Source organism: Xenopus laevis, chromosome 4S (assembly GCF_017654675.1).
Source record: "Xenopus laevis strain J_2021 chromosome 4S, Xenopus_laevis_v10.1, whole genome shotgun sequence".
Classification (NCBI taxonomy): Eukaryota; Metazoa; Chordata; class Amphibia; order Anura; family Pipidae; genus Xenopus; species Xenopus laevis.
Window position 1 is genome coordinate 53,269,257 of NC_054378.1, and position 16,282 is coordinate 53,285,538.

General features: G+C 38.2%; 1 protein-coding gene across 3 annotated transcripts; it reads right to left on the bottom strand.

The window, feature by feature from the left end:
• Positions 1 to 3,510: 3,510 nt before the first annotated feature.
• Positions 3,511 to 13,935, bottom strand: plekhf1.S (pleckstrin homology and FYVE domain containing 1 S homeolog). 3 transcript variants are annotated; one of them, XM_041561239.1, is made up of 3 exons: positions 13,661 to 13,935; positions 10,721 to 11,026; positions 3,511 to 5,053 (listed from the first exon to the last, which is right to left on the bottom strand). In XM_041561239.1, the coding sequence occupies exons 2-3, from the start codon at positions 10,756 to 10,758 to the stop codon at positions 4,231 to 4,233; spliced, it is 861 nt and encodes a 286-aa protein (XP_041417173.1). In that variant the 5' UTR covers positions 10,759 to 11,026; positions 13,661 to 13,935; the 3' UTR covers positions 3,511 to 4,230. The 3 variants fall into 3 exon arrangements, with proteins under 3 accessions (XP_041417173.1, XP_041417174.1, XP_018116097.1); XM_041561240.1 differs by lacking the exon at positions 10,721 to 11,026 and having other exon boundaries at positions 13,853 to 13,923; XM_018260608.2 differs by lacking the exon at positions 10,721 to 11,026 and having other exon boundaries at positions 3,512 to 5,053; positions 13,661 to 13,934.
• Positions 13,936 to 16,282: the final 2,347 nt, after the last annotated feature.

Below are 16,282 nucleotides of genomic sequence, written 5' to 3' on the forward strand. Positions count from 1 at the left end.
GGAAATTTCCCACTTTGAGGCAAACTAGAGAAGCTTCTAACAGAGTGTGTTGCCTTCCTCTGGAACAACTAACAGTTAGGCAGGTTATATATAGATGGCTGGCAAAATGGGCCATCAACGGTAGGATTGGACCGTGTACTGTTATATTGCCCCAAGAAATCCAAGTTTACATTTTAAGATTTTAAGGTATATAACTTTACAGAGGATAGAATGTGAAATGGTAGTGGACTTGAGTGGTGTGTAAAGCCTTCACTACTATTTCTGAAGGGAGGCAGCAATTTACTTTCATATGGGATTGCCAGCGTGCTCTCTTCAAAAAGCTCCATGAGGTACCTGGTGTTTTTTCGTTTGTTGTCATGTAAGGCTAATATCCATTTTATCAATATAGGCCTAGTTGATTGTTACCTGATGTAAAATCTTATAAAAAGATTCAAAAGTTGCCAGAGTAAAGATAGTGATAGATAATTACACATTTTCCAACCAAGATGTTATCAAAAGCACTGCGTATCTTGACAGCACTATATAAATAAACGATGATGATGATCTGAAGGTCCATTTTTTCAATTTCCAGCTTAGTAAGGTAAACCACTTTTCTATTTAGTATCCTTAAAAAACAAATTTTTGGTAAGAAACATAATTTGAATTGTGTCATTTGACTATTTAAAAGACATGCAAGTAAGGGAAATTACTTAGCCAAGAAAAGTTTCTGTAGTATCTGACACTTCTGCTGACACAATATAAAATCTGGTTGCTTTGAAGGGTTTCGAAAAGTCTAAGGTTTATTATTTTCAATAATCCATCAACTGCAGGGTCAGTTACAACTTTTATTCAAGCCCAAAGATAAGACCTGGAGTAGCATGCCATGGATTGCATGGTTACGATGAGTCCTGAGACATGTAACTATAGGGCAACTATTTTAAAAAATTAATATGAACTTCATCTCATGGAAATAAGGAACTTTCTAGATATGATACATTACAAACTGTATACATTTCTGAAATAATTGTTACTTTTCAGCATCACCATCTCTGCAATCTCTGTCTTTATGTTGGTCCCCAACCTTTTTTACTTGTGAGCCACATTTAAATGTAAAAAAAGTTGGGGAGCAACACAAGCATGAAAAAGTCCATCGGGATGTCAAATAAGGGATGTAATTGGTTATTTGGTAGCCCCGATATGGACTGATAGCCTACAGGAGGCTCTGTTTGGCAGTACATCTGGTTTTTATGCAACCAAAACTTGCCTCTAAGCCAGGAATTCAAAAATAAGCACCTGCTTTGAGGCCACTGGGAGCAACATCCAAGAGGTTGGTGAGCAAACCAAGTTACTGGTTGGGACCACTGCATTTGAGAGTCCCACAAGCAACTTCAGAGACTGCAGTAGCTTTATTGGCAGCAATTAATATGACTAGAGGGTCTCAAAATCTAGATCAGAGATAGTTGCCACCTTTAGGAATTCTTTTTACCGGTGGGCCAGGGGTGGATATGGAAGAAGTCGTGCCATGTGAAGGGGATGGAACAACAAAGCAACAGAGAGCTGGAGGCGCATCAGAAGGAGATTGTGGAAGGAAAAAATGGAAGATCTGGGTGGATAGAAGGCTTAGGTGGGCAGGTCAGGGACTAGATTTCAATTTGTAATGCTGGCCCTGATGGGGAGGCAATGTGGTCAGAGAACACAATGCAATGTCAAATGTCAGTGAAAAAACAGTTTAATATCTGTTTAATATGGACTGGATTAAAGCCTCTATGCAGAAAGAAGTGCGTGTTAAAAAACAACACATGTTGGCACCACCTTGTCCTCACTCAAAATGTATTCTGGTGGAGCTATGATGATACTTATCAAAAAAATCTCAAAGGGAAAAAAATGTATAAAGAGGTGAATGAGCTGTAAAACTATTGTACCAATACTTTCATGAATCAAAGTTGCCTATGATATGTATTGATTGTCTGTTCATCAACAAAAAAACTGTTTAATAGAAGGTTTATGTTAATTTGGAGAGGAAAGTACAAAACTTACAAATGACTGGAATGTGCAGCAGGAAAGTTTTAGTACTAAATTTATTTATTACAAAATGTTGCTGAAAATACATTAATTACTTAGTGTTATACAAAGGTAAGTTAAACAATACTTGGATTTAAGGCTCAATATATATATCGTAATTACTTATTTCGTTGCGACTATTAATTAGATGTGTATAGAAATACAGTATATATACCTTTTAGATTATGATGTTAAAAATGAAGTAAAAGTGTGCCAAAATAGTTGCTCAAGGATTTCAACATAGAACCACCCTAAGGCAGAGTTAAAGGACTTGAACTACACCCAAACCCAAATGCCTATAACAATAGGTAATTACTAGGTTGTTTAGAGTTTAATAGGTATTGCAAGGACAACATCAAGCCAGACACATTTAACCCGGAAGCACGTTTTTTTTTAACCTCCTGTTGTAACCAAGCACAGTTGTGGGTGAGCAGCATGTCACTTGTACTGCAAGGGCAAATATTTGCTCTCAATAATGAAACCATTTAAGTTTGAATCACAACTGGCACCACAATGACATTTTTGCATATGCAACAATGCAATTCAACTGATTTAAATCTAGACTTTCCAAGAAAACCTACATTTCGAAATGGATTATTTGCTACATTATTATTATCATGCCGTTGGTTATCAAAAAATCTCAAATGAAATAGGACTTTCTTTTGCCCGATAACTGCAGTTCCTGCAAACAAACCAATCACAGTACATATGTCATCAATGCTTATTTTGGCACAGGCACACAAACCCCATTATATGGCACTGGTTTTAGGGCAAAGAGGGTGGTGGTAAATGTACAAATAACATAATATGACATTGGTTATTAATTGTTATACGGTTATTCTATTTTTCAGGCTCCATAGTAAAAACCTGTAGCTTGTATCTTGAATGCTTAAAGGGATACTGTCATGGGAAAAACATTTTTTTTTCAAAATGAATCAATTAATAGTGCTGCTCCAGCAGAATTCTGCACTGCAATTCATTTCTCAAAAGAGCAAACAGATTTTTTTATATTCAATTTTGAAATCTGACATGGGGCTAGACATTTTGTCAATTTCCCAGCTGCCCCTGGTCATGTGACTTGTGCCTGCACTTTAGGAGAGAAATGCTTTCTGGCAGGTTGCTGTTTTTCCTTCTCAATGTAACTGAATGTGTCTCAGTGGGACACGGGTTTTTACTATTTAGTGCTGTTCTTAGATCTACCAGGCAGCTGTTATCTTGTGTTAGGGAGCTGCTATCTGGTTACCTTCCCATTGTTCTTTTGTTTGGCTGCTGTGGGGGAAAAGGGAGGGGGGTGATATCACTCCAACTTGCAGTACAGCAGTAAAGAGTGATTAAAGTTTATCAGAGCACAAGTCACATGACTTGGGGCAGCTGGGAATTGACAAAATGTCTAGCCCCATGTCAGATTTCAAAATTGAATATAAAAAAATCTGTTTGCTCTTTTGATAAATGGATTTCAGTGCAGAATTCTGCTGGAGCAGCACTATTAACTGATTCATTTTGAAATTTTTTTTTTCCCCACGACAGTATCCCTTTAAAGTTGAGCCTTTTATAAATAATTCGAAAATACTGACAATTATGCAAATATGATAAGGCTTCTTTCAATGTGTACTAAATGGCTAAATACAAAAATGCTAAGACAAAATCTCATTTCTGACCACCCCTATGCCTGGTGTCCTAGGGGTGTAACATACAAAGTTAAACCTGTAAACAAAGCCCATATGGAAAAGGTCTGACATAATTTCAATATGTTTGGCATCTCTATGTATAAATATATATATAATACATATAATAAATAATGTCAAACTAATATAAGTGTATACCATTCGTGTAAAGGGCCTGGAATGAAGTGACTGTAAATGAGGAAGGTGTCATAAAAAACGCTACAAGCCCTTGGTGGGCCCCTTCTTAATTAGAGTGAAATTAGATCATAACAAATAAAAGAAAATAAATGAAAATATGGTCATAATAGTCACATTCCTATAGTTAAGGCTCTAACAAAAAAATATCATTATCAGACTGTCTAATGTCAAATTCTGTGTATTGGTTGTCACCCAATAGTTTTGGCGTTTGTCACTTCACAATTTTGACATTATTCTGTAATGTTATTAGTTATACATTGCTTAGTACTGTTTTACAAATACAAACATTATAAATAATATTGAAGTCATTTAGAATTATGTAGAAAGCTCAGGTGTGAAAAGCGGACCACGTTGAAGAATAGAAATCTTCATTTAAAGGCCATGCCCCTTGCCTATCAGGGTCCTCATCGCTGTCCTCACTGGATGGATCATACTGTGGTACTGCATCGTGAAATTGTCTTTCATGCCTTTTCAATTCCTCTTCAATGGCTATTCTCTCCGATACCAACTTTCTGTAACATAAACTGCAGACTCTCACTGGTTTGGATTTTATTGCCGGAATCAAAAACTTGTGCTTTGAGCATTCGTGACATACAACAAAGCCACATTTGCGACAGTGATGCCTGCGATTTACCATAGTGAAGTTTGTTTGTGTACAGCGCATACAAATGTCGGTGGCTTTGTCGGGTATCCAAGGTGCTGCGTGTTCCTTTGATGGTTGTCGTCCGGTCTTCTGAAGGAGTTGGTGGATGCATTCCTCTATATGACAAATCCATTCTTTCCTTTCAGAGTAGGAGGCTGCAGAAATCACAAATGATTTCTTTGTGGTCTTTATCATCCAGCGGTTTCTCATGTCGACACTGTCTGGAAGTATCTCAACAGTAACATCTTCAAGGGGGAGAATACGCTGTGTGTTATATCTGACCTTATTTATGACAATATTTCCATACACTAAGATGTCGCTGAAGAGGAAAAAAACTCTTGGCTTGGGCTTTTTTCTGCATTCTTTCGTTAATATTCCTTCTCCCACAAGAACTCTTCCTGGGGCAGATAAAGGCTGGCCTGATGCGCCAAAGCAATTTTCTACAACTGCAATTCGCTGGGCATTGATCTCTGTGAAAGCCAGTTGGTCAACCATCGTACGGGATAACCTATGAGAAAGAAATGTATAAATAAAATATTTAAAAATAGTAGTTCAATGGCGATATTAAGCTAGGCTTCAGTTAATGTTGAACATTTTTAGGCTTCCTATTACGATTGTCACTTGCAGAGGAGACTGATGTATCTTGAATGTTGAGCATTTTCACCCATATAATCCTTCAATGTCACTGATGAAGAGCAGGTCTCCCATGTGCAAATGTTGACATGAAGAAAATAAATATTCCCCTTGGCATGAAGCACTTAGCAGGCTCCACAACGAGTGCACAGGTGGCAAGGAAACATTTAACATCAGGCTGAACCCCTGCAACATTTCCTTAATAATATAGTTATAGGATTCGTTATCCCGAAACCCGTTATCCAGAAAGAGCAGAATTACGGAAAGGCTGACTCCCATAGGCTCCATTATAATCAAATAATCCAAATTTTTAAAAATGATTTTCTTTTTCTCTGTAATAATAAAACAGTACCTGGTACTTGATCCCAACTAAGATATAATTAATCCTTATCGGAAGCAAAACCAGCCTATTGGGTTTATTTAATGTTTACATGATTTTCTAGAAGACTTAAGATATAAAGATCCAAATTAAGGAAAGATCCGTTATCCAGAAAACCCCAGGTCCCGAGCATTCTGTATAACAGGTCCCATACCTGTATTACAACAGGGTTTCAGAGATTGAGTAATTAGAAGGGACTTTATTGCTGGAACATACTGTAAATGCAAGTTATCTTTTCCATATTTGTTAAAGGCATGTCAACCTTTAATTTTTTTTTTACAGAAATTAGTTATTCAAGTTAAAGGGGCCCTGTCACCCAAAAAAATGATTCCAAATCCTATTTTATCACATTAGTCAAGCAAAATTAACTTTAATTACGCAACAAAAATTATTTAAATCTTGTTTCCTTCAGTCTGGGAATTCATAATTATAGCAAGCAGGCAGGAGCCATTTTGTGGACACTGTTATTAAGGCAAGCCTTGTATCATCTCAGAATCTTGTTTGTGCACCAGAATAGGGGATCCTATGACCATCCCCATGCCCTGGCTACACAATTAAACAGTGAAGAGAACGGAGGAATGTGGGGAGTGCAGTGATATCTAGGAAGTGCTGAATGGAAAGTGAAAGTAATTGTCTGCCCCGCCTCTATGCCTAAGGAGGGGCAGGCAATATATGATTGACAGCTGAGATTTTTAAAAGAGTTTACAACAACTATGAATGCTTTGATTTAAATGTCATGTTTAACATGAAAAGAACTTTTATTATACAGCTTTTTATGTCTAGGTGACGGGTCCCCTTTAAACACTATATCATGCTGGGTGGTGGTTTCTATTAACAAGGACTGGGAAAAAAAAGCAACAATGCTGGCACAAAATATAGCAAAATGTTGCCAGAAAAGCTGTTTCAAAAACTGAAGCTTGAATAAGAGTTCATCTTTCAACAGAACAACGATCCTAAACACAAGGCCAATGTAACATTACAGTGGCTCAACAACAAAAAAGTCAGTGATCTACAACTGACCAGTTGAAGCCATGAACTTTAAATTGAGAATCTGCGACAATACTTGAAAATTTAAGTGTGCGTGCATCCCATAACTATTACAATGTGGAACAAATCCGCCTGAAAAGTGGGCAAAGCGTGTAGATAATTTCTACAGGTATGGGATTCATTATCCGGAAACCCATTATCCAGAAAACTCAAGAGTTACGGAAAGGCCGTTTCCGCTAGACTCCATTATAATCAAATTATCCAGATTTTTTTCAATGATTTCCTTTTTCTCTGTAATAATAAAACAGTACCTTGTACTTGATCTACACTAAGATATAATTAATCCTTATTGGAAGTAGAACCAGCCTATTGGATTCCTTTAATGTTTACATGATTTTATAGTAGACATAAGATATAAAGATCCAAATCACAGAAAGATCTGTTATCCGGACAACCCAGGTCCCGAGCATTCTGGATAATAGGTCCCATACCTGTACATAAGAATTAAAGCAATCATTGCTACAAAAGGTGGTCTGGGATCAGGGCTGTGGAGGTGGTGCATATATCCTTCAACTAGGACTCCTCAGTTTATGGTAACTCCTATTCTGATACCTGTTTTTAAAGGAACAGTAACACCAAAAAAGTGAATCAAAGTAATTAAAATATAATGCACTGTTGCTCTGCACTGGTAAAACGGACGTATTTGCTTTACACAGCTTTTACCAGTGCATTCTAACATTATATTAATTTTTGGTGTTACTGGCACCAGCTTTTTTTATTCAGCAGCTTTCCAGTTTGCCATTTCAGCAGTCTGGTTGCTAGGCTTCAAATTACACTAGCAACCATGCATTTATTTGAATACATGACTGGAATATGAATAAGAGAGGGTCTGAACAGAAAGATAAGTAACAAAAAGAAGCAATACCAATACATTTGTAGTCTTACAGAGCATTTGTTTTTTTAGATGGGGTCGGCAACCCTCATTTAAAAGCTGAAAAGAGTTAGAAGGCAGATAATTAAAAAATATTCTTTTAAAAAAAGAGATCCTCCAATGCCCTAGACAGGAGCCCACCCTAAAACAAATGTGGCATGCCCCTCAAATGGTCGTTGAAAAATTATTGAAAAATACTGCTCTAAACACAAAGGGGGTTATTTATTTAAGTCTGACTTTATCTTAAATTTTATTAAAAAAAAAACCATGAACAAACTGCCATGCCCGATTTCAGACTATTTATTAATAAATAATTTAATCGGATTGCAGAAAAACTCATTAAAATCAAGCAATAACCCGAATTGCTCAAATTTTTCAGGCTTTTTCCAGAATTGCTAAATTTTTTAGGGCTTTTTCCCAATTTGCTCAAACTTTTCAGGCTTTTTCCCCAGAATTGCTCAAATTTTTCTGACTTTTTTTTCCAGAATCACAAGATTTTTTTCAAGTTTTTGCCCAAAAACCCGAGAAAAAGTCAGATTTTTTGGCGAAAACCCCTCGAAGACGGTGATAACTTCAGTTTGAGATAGGTGCCTCTCCCATTGACTTATACAGGACTTCGACGGGTCTGAGATGGAGGATTTTCGGATCTGAGCTTTTTGCGGCATCTGGTTATAATAAATCTCGAAAAAATGTAGGTTTTTTCTCCTGTAAAAATTCAAGTTTTCTAATGAAAAAACTAGATTTTTTTTTAGTTTTTTACCATTTGGACTTTAATAAATAAATAAATGACACTTCATGGCTGGTTTACCAACATGACTGACTGGCTTGGTACCAAGATGGTAGGGGGGAGAGTTTTTAAAAAGCAAACTTAAAGGTTTTGGATAAAGTGCTTCTTGCAGTAAAACCAAATTTATCTTAATGCTACATGTAGTGTTACATCACTGCAGATTTTATTTTACAAAACTAGACAGGAATCCAAGATGTTAGAACTATTTGGACCTATTTTGTACTTTCCACATTATATATCATTAAATAATAATGATAGGAGATAACCTGATTAACCTATACATGAATGCTTTTTTACATACAGAGTGCACAGTCCAAAACATTCATGGGATTGTTTCTTTTTTTTTTTGAATCGCAGGCTGGATACCAAAGTAGACTCTAGGGAAAGGAAAGGTTTTTGTGCAAATGTTGATATTGGCTTTGATACAAAATTCTGAAAAGGAATGAAATTCACATGAGATGCTTATCTTTCTGTTTTGGGAACATTTCTCCAGATGTGATTCTGACGTGAATGTTTCCTGTTAGGTTTATGTAAAAGGAACTCTGAACTTAGTGATCAGAAGAGAAAAAAAACATTTGTATTTGGGTAAAAGACTTGCTAGGATGCCATTTTTAAATGTGGAGAAGCAGAATTTAAAATTTTTAAACTGCTGTTATCCACAAATCACACACAACTAGATTTCATTAAGCAGTATAAAGAAAATGTGATATCCAGTATAATCTTAGAAAAATAATTAATACCTACTAGTGTTCCTGTCTCCCCTCCCGACAGGTAAGCCGTCGAGGGGGGCGGCATTGCAGGAGCAATGAATCGGCGCTGTATAGATTTATGAACAGACATTTTGTAAATAAAATCCATGCCAGAAAGATGGGATTAGGCTTCTCCACACATTTGTGGATGCAGCAAATACTGCAGTTACCACATACAGTCATACTTTAAACCTAAATTCAGAGAGATGTAAAAGTAAGAGACAATTTGCGGTTGTTTTTCAGTACTGGTACAGGATCAGTAATACGGAAAGACTGTCTACCATAGACTCCATTTTATCCATATTTTTAAAAATTATTTCCTTTTTCTTTGTAATAATAAAACATTACCTTGTAGTTGATCAATATAAGATATAATTCATTTTTGGAAGCAAAACCAGCCTATTGGGTTTATTGAATGTTTACATGATTTTCTAATGGACTTAAAGATCCAAATTACAGAAAGATCCGTTATCCAAAATACCCCAGGTCCGGAGCATTCTGGATAACAGATCCCATACCTGTATTATCAAAAAGAACAATTAGCGTGTGAAAGAGAAAGGCATTCTGGAACTGTGTTTGCTTTCCTCACCATACAAAAAGCCACACTGTCGGACATTGTCTGCAGAACAATGCTTACAATGAGTCAGCCAGTCACAGAGGAAGGAGCAATTTGCAGAATAGCTAAAACTAAAAGGTTATTTTATACTGCTTTAATATTACAAGCTGGTTAAAATGGTTAAACGTGGAGATCGATGATGGAATGGCACTCTGATCGCTTCTTTTTCCTAAGATGCCCGAAGTTTTCTCGTGAGGCAACTTCGGAAAACGAAGTGCACCGATTGCCGTCCTGCCGATTTACATTCGCCGGCGGGAGGCAGTTTGATGGAGATTAGTCAACCCGAAGAAGAGGAGATTTGTCGCTGGGCGACTAATCTCCCCGAATCTGAGCGTGCGTCTCTGCCCTTACTGCCTGGTAACTAATCAGTGGAAAGCAAGAGATGCAAATCAGGAAGTAGTGTTCTGGCTATTATGTTAGACATCTAGTCACTCCAGCCTTTATACATTACATTCTTGGCTAACTAACTGTATTAGACATGTTTTTATATTTTACCCAGCTTTTATACTGAACAATTCATTTACTGCACATGTTGCTTGCATATAGGGCTCCAATGCAAATACAATACATAAAGTCGGTACCACCCCAGCACAATAGGCCTGTGCCTTGTGTCATTTCTATTTTATAAAATAATATCAATACACGGGACCTGTGGTTTTCCAGATAAGGGATCTTTCCATAACTTGGACGACCATACAGTTAAACATTAAATAGCCCAGTTGGATTGTTTTGCCACCAATATGGAGTCATAGTTGCCATCAAGTTAATGGAGTAGTAGATTAGCTCTATAGTGCACGGACTTCCTTCCTACTGTGATTTTTTTACCACATGGCATGAATCTCTGTATATTTATATTTATCATAAATACATTATAGAAAGTTAATCCCACTCTCACTTCTTACCCAATACAATTATTTTGCCTTTGGTAAAATGAAGCTCTCCAAATTGTCAAATGACATAGTACAGCTTATCTGAAACAATTGCTGAAAGAAATACCAATATAAGAAAACCATATTCCATCTAATTCAGAGGGGCACTGGTCGCTTCAAACATTTTATAAACTAAAGAGTTTGAAAAGCTAGGGCTCACTAACTGACAGCTGGGCTTGGTGCAAGAGGAGCAAGCCACCATGTTTTTTCCACTTTGTAGCCTGCCTTGCTGTCAGCATCTCTATCCGTAGGCCTTTGTACTCATAAGGCATTGGTTTAAGGTGCAGGTGGGGCAATAGCCAATTACAGCCTATTCGTGGCACCCCTGGGAACTTTTGCATGCTTATGTTGCTCCCCGACTTTTTTTTACATTTGAATGTTAGGAACCCCTGCCTAAACACTTGCACCCGGCCTCACCATAAACCTTCCTGTTTTCACTTTAGAATCATTTGTCTTCAATTCTTTTGTTCCTTTAAAAGATAAAAGTCTATCAGGAACTGATATTTCCAGTTTGGCAGTAAGACTTTTCTAAATTTAGATCAGTTTTGTTGTCGGGTTACAAAAATGTACATCAGTGTTTCTCCCTTTTTAGTGTATAGTCATTTCATAGTCCTTTTGGTGATCCCCACAGTAGAGTCTATGGAACTAGCATTAAAATCTCAAATTGCCAAAGCCATATATTCTATGGTCCTGGTATCCCTTTGATCTATGCTGCTTCTTTAATTGTAATTATTACACAGTAGCATCACAGGAAAAATGTATACTTCTTTTCAGCATAATTACTAGAACATCTGCTGAAAATACATTCTGCCTAGCGTACTTAAAAAAAAGAAACAATTAGAATATCTGTGTCCCTTCAACCCTTTATTGTGACTGTTTACCTTTAAAAGAAACGAAGTCCATCAGAAACTGGACATTTCCAGTTTGGAATTTAGCCTTTACTCAGTTTAGTAAGTTACAAAATTTAAAGGAACACTAACACCAAAAAATTTGTGTTTTAAAGCAATTAAAATATAATGTTAAATAAAGCTTATCTGTTATCTGCCAAGTAATCTGTGACTGTTCTCCTGGCTGTTGCCATGGCTACACAATAGTCTATTTGCATAAACTAAAGTTATAGTATATCAAAACTCTGTTCTCAATAGGCTGGATCAAATATCATTTCAATGTGTGTTAAAATTTGAAACTGGTCTTACTTTTGATCATTTTGTAATTATTTTTCATTTTAGTTCTGCAGAAGTACAGTAGAGGCTAAACAATGTACAGTCCAATTGCTATCCACATATGGGAAGCATTAAAGGGGAACTATTACAAACATGAATATGAATCTCCTGGAAATAAGAAACTAAAGGTGGCCATGCACGGGCAGATAAAGCCGCCAATATCGGTACTTTAGACCAATTCGGCAGCTTATCTGCCCGTGTGGGGGCTTCCAACTTGGTGACTTACAAGAGAGGGTAGTTTATTCACCATTTCAAAATAACCAACAACTCTAAGCTGCAGGTAGAAGACAGAACTTTCAATTGATCATATTTAGAAAGTTTCTTATTTCCATGAGACCAAGGTTATATTAAGGGGCAGATTTATCAAGGGTCGAATTTCGAATTTGAAAAACGTTGAAATTCTAATTCAAAAAGACCAAATGAAATTGAATCGTTTTTTTTTTTTGGCTGAATATGTCCGTTTTCGATCGAATAGGTCCGTTTTCGATCGAATTCCAATCGTATGAATCAAAGTAATAACGCATTCGATTCGTACGATACAAAGTTTTTCCCCCCAAAACTTTGATCTTTCAAAGTCCACCAATTGACTCCAAATTGGTTGTAGGAGGTCCCCCATAAGCCAAAACAGCAATTCGGCAGGTTTAAGATGGTGAATGGGCGAAGTCAACGTTTTAAAGAGACAGTACATGATAAATTTATCATATTTTTTTCAAATTCAAATCGAATTTGGACTATTCCCTAGTCGAAGTACACAAAAATTAGCTTGAAATTCGAATTTTTTAAATTGAATTTTCACTTTGACCATTGATAAATCTGCCCCTAAATGTTTTTTTTTTCCCTGAAAGTTTCTCCTCTAAGGTAGCTTTATTATCCCAAAAAGCAGTTGGCAGATGTGCCAGACTTTGCACAAATGCCTGTAAAAAGTATTCAATACACAGATGCAAGTGTGCAGTCAAAGTGTGCTTTCTTGTCACCTGCATACATTCCTCCTCTTTCCTACCTTAGTGCTCCCCAATTGTCTCTCAGCCATTCTCCCTCTGTGTTCATTCCTACTCTATCCTCTATTTCTTCCCCCATTGGGGCTCAGCCCTCCCTCCTATCAAGATTGCTGGGATGAGATTCAAAAAAGGCTAAATCACAGATGGAGGAAACCTGCACTTGATGAATGGAGAGAACAGAACTTGAAAACTGACAGAGAATATGAGGAGAGAACTTGTCCAAACTGTCGACTTGACAAAGCACTGACTGATAATATTTGTGAATAGAATGCCCTACGACATACTGTATACACAAGTTATACGTTATTATTGATTACACTAAGCATTAATTATCAAGAGCCTCGAATGTCCTGTACATCATTTCCTTATAATACACAAAAGCCAGGAATATCCTGTAAATTATATCCTTATAAACAGTGAGTTCTGATGTCATCAGTTATAATCGGTGAGTTCTGATGTCATTTCGGTCACATGACTCGCTGAAACTTGTGTATTATAATAAATAAAGTACCCCTGTTGCAAAATATGAGGATATTAGTAGTAACCCTGGAGTTCCATGACACTCCTCGGTAACTTACAATATCCTTATAATTTACAAGAGGGGGGAACTTTATTCACTATATAAACGGCTCTTAGTGATGTCATCAGTAATAAATGGAGCTTAGTGATGTCACTAAAACGTGTGTATGATAAAAAAAAAAAAATTACTCCGTGTTGTAAAATATGAAGATATTAGAAGTTCCCTGAGAATTTTGAGGACGTGTATAAAGTTTTCTTTCCCCGAGTGATCAAATCAGAACATCATGTCTCACACAGGGGATTTGCTGTGACAATAAAGTGCATACAGCTGTACAGTAGCTATTGTAGCGCTGGTTTCACTTACTCCGCGATCCCAGTAGCGCAAAACGATCCTCTTTAAATCCCACAGACTTAGCTCGGCCAATAGTCAGTGTTCAGCCTCAAGGTGTGTAGAGAAGTCTCAGAGCAATGCCACTCCGCTCCCAGTCACGCGAATTCCACTTACTCTCAGCTATCAAACAAATGAACTCCTCCTTTATAAAACAGGGAGAGTTACCTCATAATCCATCCGTCGACAAAGCCTATTATCCCGTGACTAGATTGCAATGAGACTATCGCCCCTGCTGCCCACTCGCAGCCCAGAACTCAGGCTCCGCCCAAGGGGAGGGACACGAGTCGAAGCGTGCAGCCAACAGGTCTGAGTGGAGAAGAACTGCATTCCTGCGCAAGTGCTGACGGGACTAGAGTTCTCTACTTCGTTATTAAAATGCCTGAGCCAACAGGCGTTCAGTCTACAATCCCTGAGAGACCAAAGTGGAAAGTCACATGTGGAATGTGAGGGTTCTTGCAAGGGTGGTACTTATGTAATTACCAACTGTATGGCGTATTTGTTATTTTAGTGAGACGTTGGTTAACTGTTAAAGGAGAACTAAACCCCTTTGGCACTAAAATCCCTCCCCTGTGTTGTCCCCGGCAAATGCCCCTAAGTTGCTACTCACCCCTCTGCGCAGGTCCTGTCCACGGAGTTCACGGGCGCCATCTTCCCCCGTGCGCTCTTCTTCCTGGATTGCCCGGTGTTTGGTGGCCCATGGGCAGTAGGACTATTTGCCAGTTCAGCTCTACTGCGCATGTGACGAAAGCAGTGGCGGAACTACCGGGGGAGCAGGGGGTGCAATTGGGCCAGGGCCCACGCCGATTTCCGGGAAGATAATTGCGTACAGTTACGTTAATGGCCGAAAGTCACGAAGTTTCCGAAAAAAGAAAACGGAAAACTTTGTGACTTTCGGCGCATGCGCAGTAGAGCTGAACCAGCAAATACTCCTACTGAGCATGCACCGCCAAACCCCAGGCAATACGAAGAAGACCGCACGGGAGAAGATGGCGTCTGTGAACTCCGTGGACAGGACCTGCGCCGAGGGGTAAGTAGCAACTTAGGGGCATTTGCCCGGGGGGGGGGACAACAACACAGGGGAGGGATTTTAGCACCAAAGGGGTTGACTTCTCCTTTAAAGGAGAAGGATTCAGGAAAGGCATATTTAATTGGGGGTTAGGCACCCCCTAGTGGTTATATATACTTTCCTCACACCCTGAGCCAGGGCTCCTATCAGCAGAAAAGTGCACCGGTCCAAGTGTTCTTCCAGAAAGCACTGCGCAGTGATCACTCCCTACTTCTTTCTTCAAATTTCACGGGGCAGTAGAACAAAGTAGCCGACTTCTTTATTAAAGTTCGGCTTTTTGCGGTACTGTGCATGCGCAGTCTCGCATGGAAAGAAGAAACAGGAAGTCGATCACTCTGTGATGCTCTGCTGATAGGAAAACTGGCCTGGGTGTGATGTAAGTATATATAATCACTTAGGGGTTCCTAACTTTTGGCACCCCCAAGTAAAGAGCACCTTTCCTTCTCCTTTAAGGTTAAAAAAGGGGGAAGCGAGTAGGTAAAGTAGTAATAAAAGTATTGCAAATAATTTTATACCAATATTTTGGTGGCAAAGACACAAAGCTTCAGTTTTAGCCTGCACTATTTATTAACTAACATTTGGGGCTATGACACGGCTATTGGCCGATCTACGTGTCATTCATTGGGAATTGGACTAACGTGAATCATGGGAAGTCCAGATGCAGCTGCCTGCCGCTTCTGACACAACACACAACTATTGGATACAGAAGAAGGGGTTGTTCCATACCTTATTGTTCAGCCTACAAATATGCAGTGGGCAAGATCTAGCTGGCGCTTGTGTGTTCAAGAACTCCCCTCTGCTATAAATGAGTCCTATGCTAAGCGCTTATTTTCTAGGGTGGAACAGTGGTATTTACCACTGAGGTGGCGGATCCAGGGGGGCAACTGTTCCCCCTTGCCCCTATGTGTGGACACCCATGCAAGTATTCTTTAAAAGTAAAAAGTATTTATTAGGACATGCATTAGCCTAATGCGTTTCGTGCCAAGGTGGGCTGACGGTCTCCCCTCCACACAGATCCTTTTAAAGGCGATAGTGACTAATAAAATTTACATACACGACATGACATCACACAATATATAATCCAATAGGAGAAAAGCTCAAAACACGGTGGTGAACCAATAGGATTGGGTTACATAAATTACATCACACTTGTATTGTTTATTCAGTAAAAAGGGGGTGTTTTCACAACAGCTTTTTAACCCTGTGGAGGGTTTGAGCAAAAATAATGCCAATCTGATGGCTGTATAGAAAATAGACAGTGTGTGTTTCCTTATCACAAAGGTAGACCTACATAATAATAAAGTATAGAGAGTCATATTCTGAGGCAATTGGTATTTATTTTTTTATTATTTGTAGTTTTTCAATAATTTAGCTGTTTGTCTAGCAGCTCACCAGTTTGGAATTTCACAGCTCTCTGGTTCCTAAAGCCCAAATTACCCTAGCAACCAGGCACTGTTGTGAATTAGAGTCAGGAAGATGAATAGGAGAGGTGTGAATTAAAAAATAATGGATGTAGTAACAATACAATT

What these genes read in the sequence shown, in the direction of transcription:
- plekhf1.S (XM_041561239.1), bottom strand. Translation starts at nt 10,758, where the DNA reads ATGGTGGCTTGCTCCTCTTGCACCAAGCCCAGCTGTCA. An exon ending in TGCACCAAGCCCAGCTGTCA is followed by an intron (nt 5,054 to 10,720) that starts GTTAGTGAGCCC and finishes TCTTTCTCATAG; the next exon opens with GTTATCCCGTACGATGGTTG.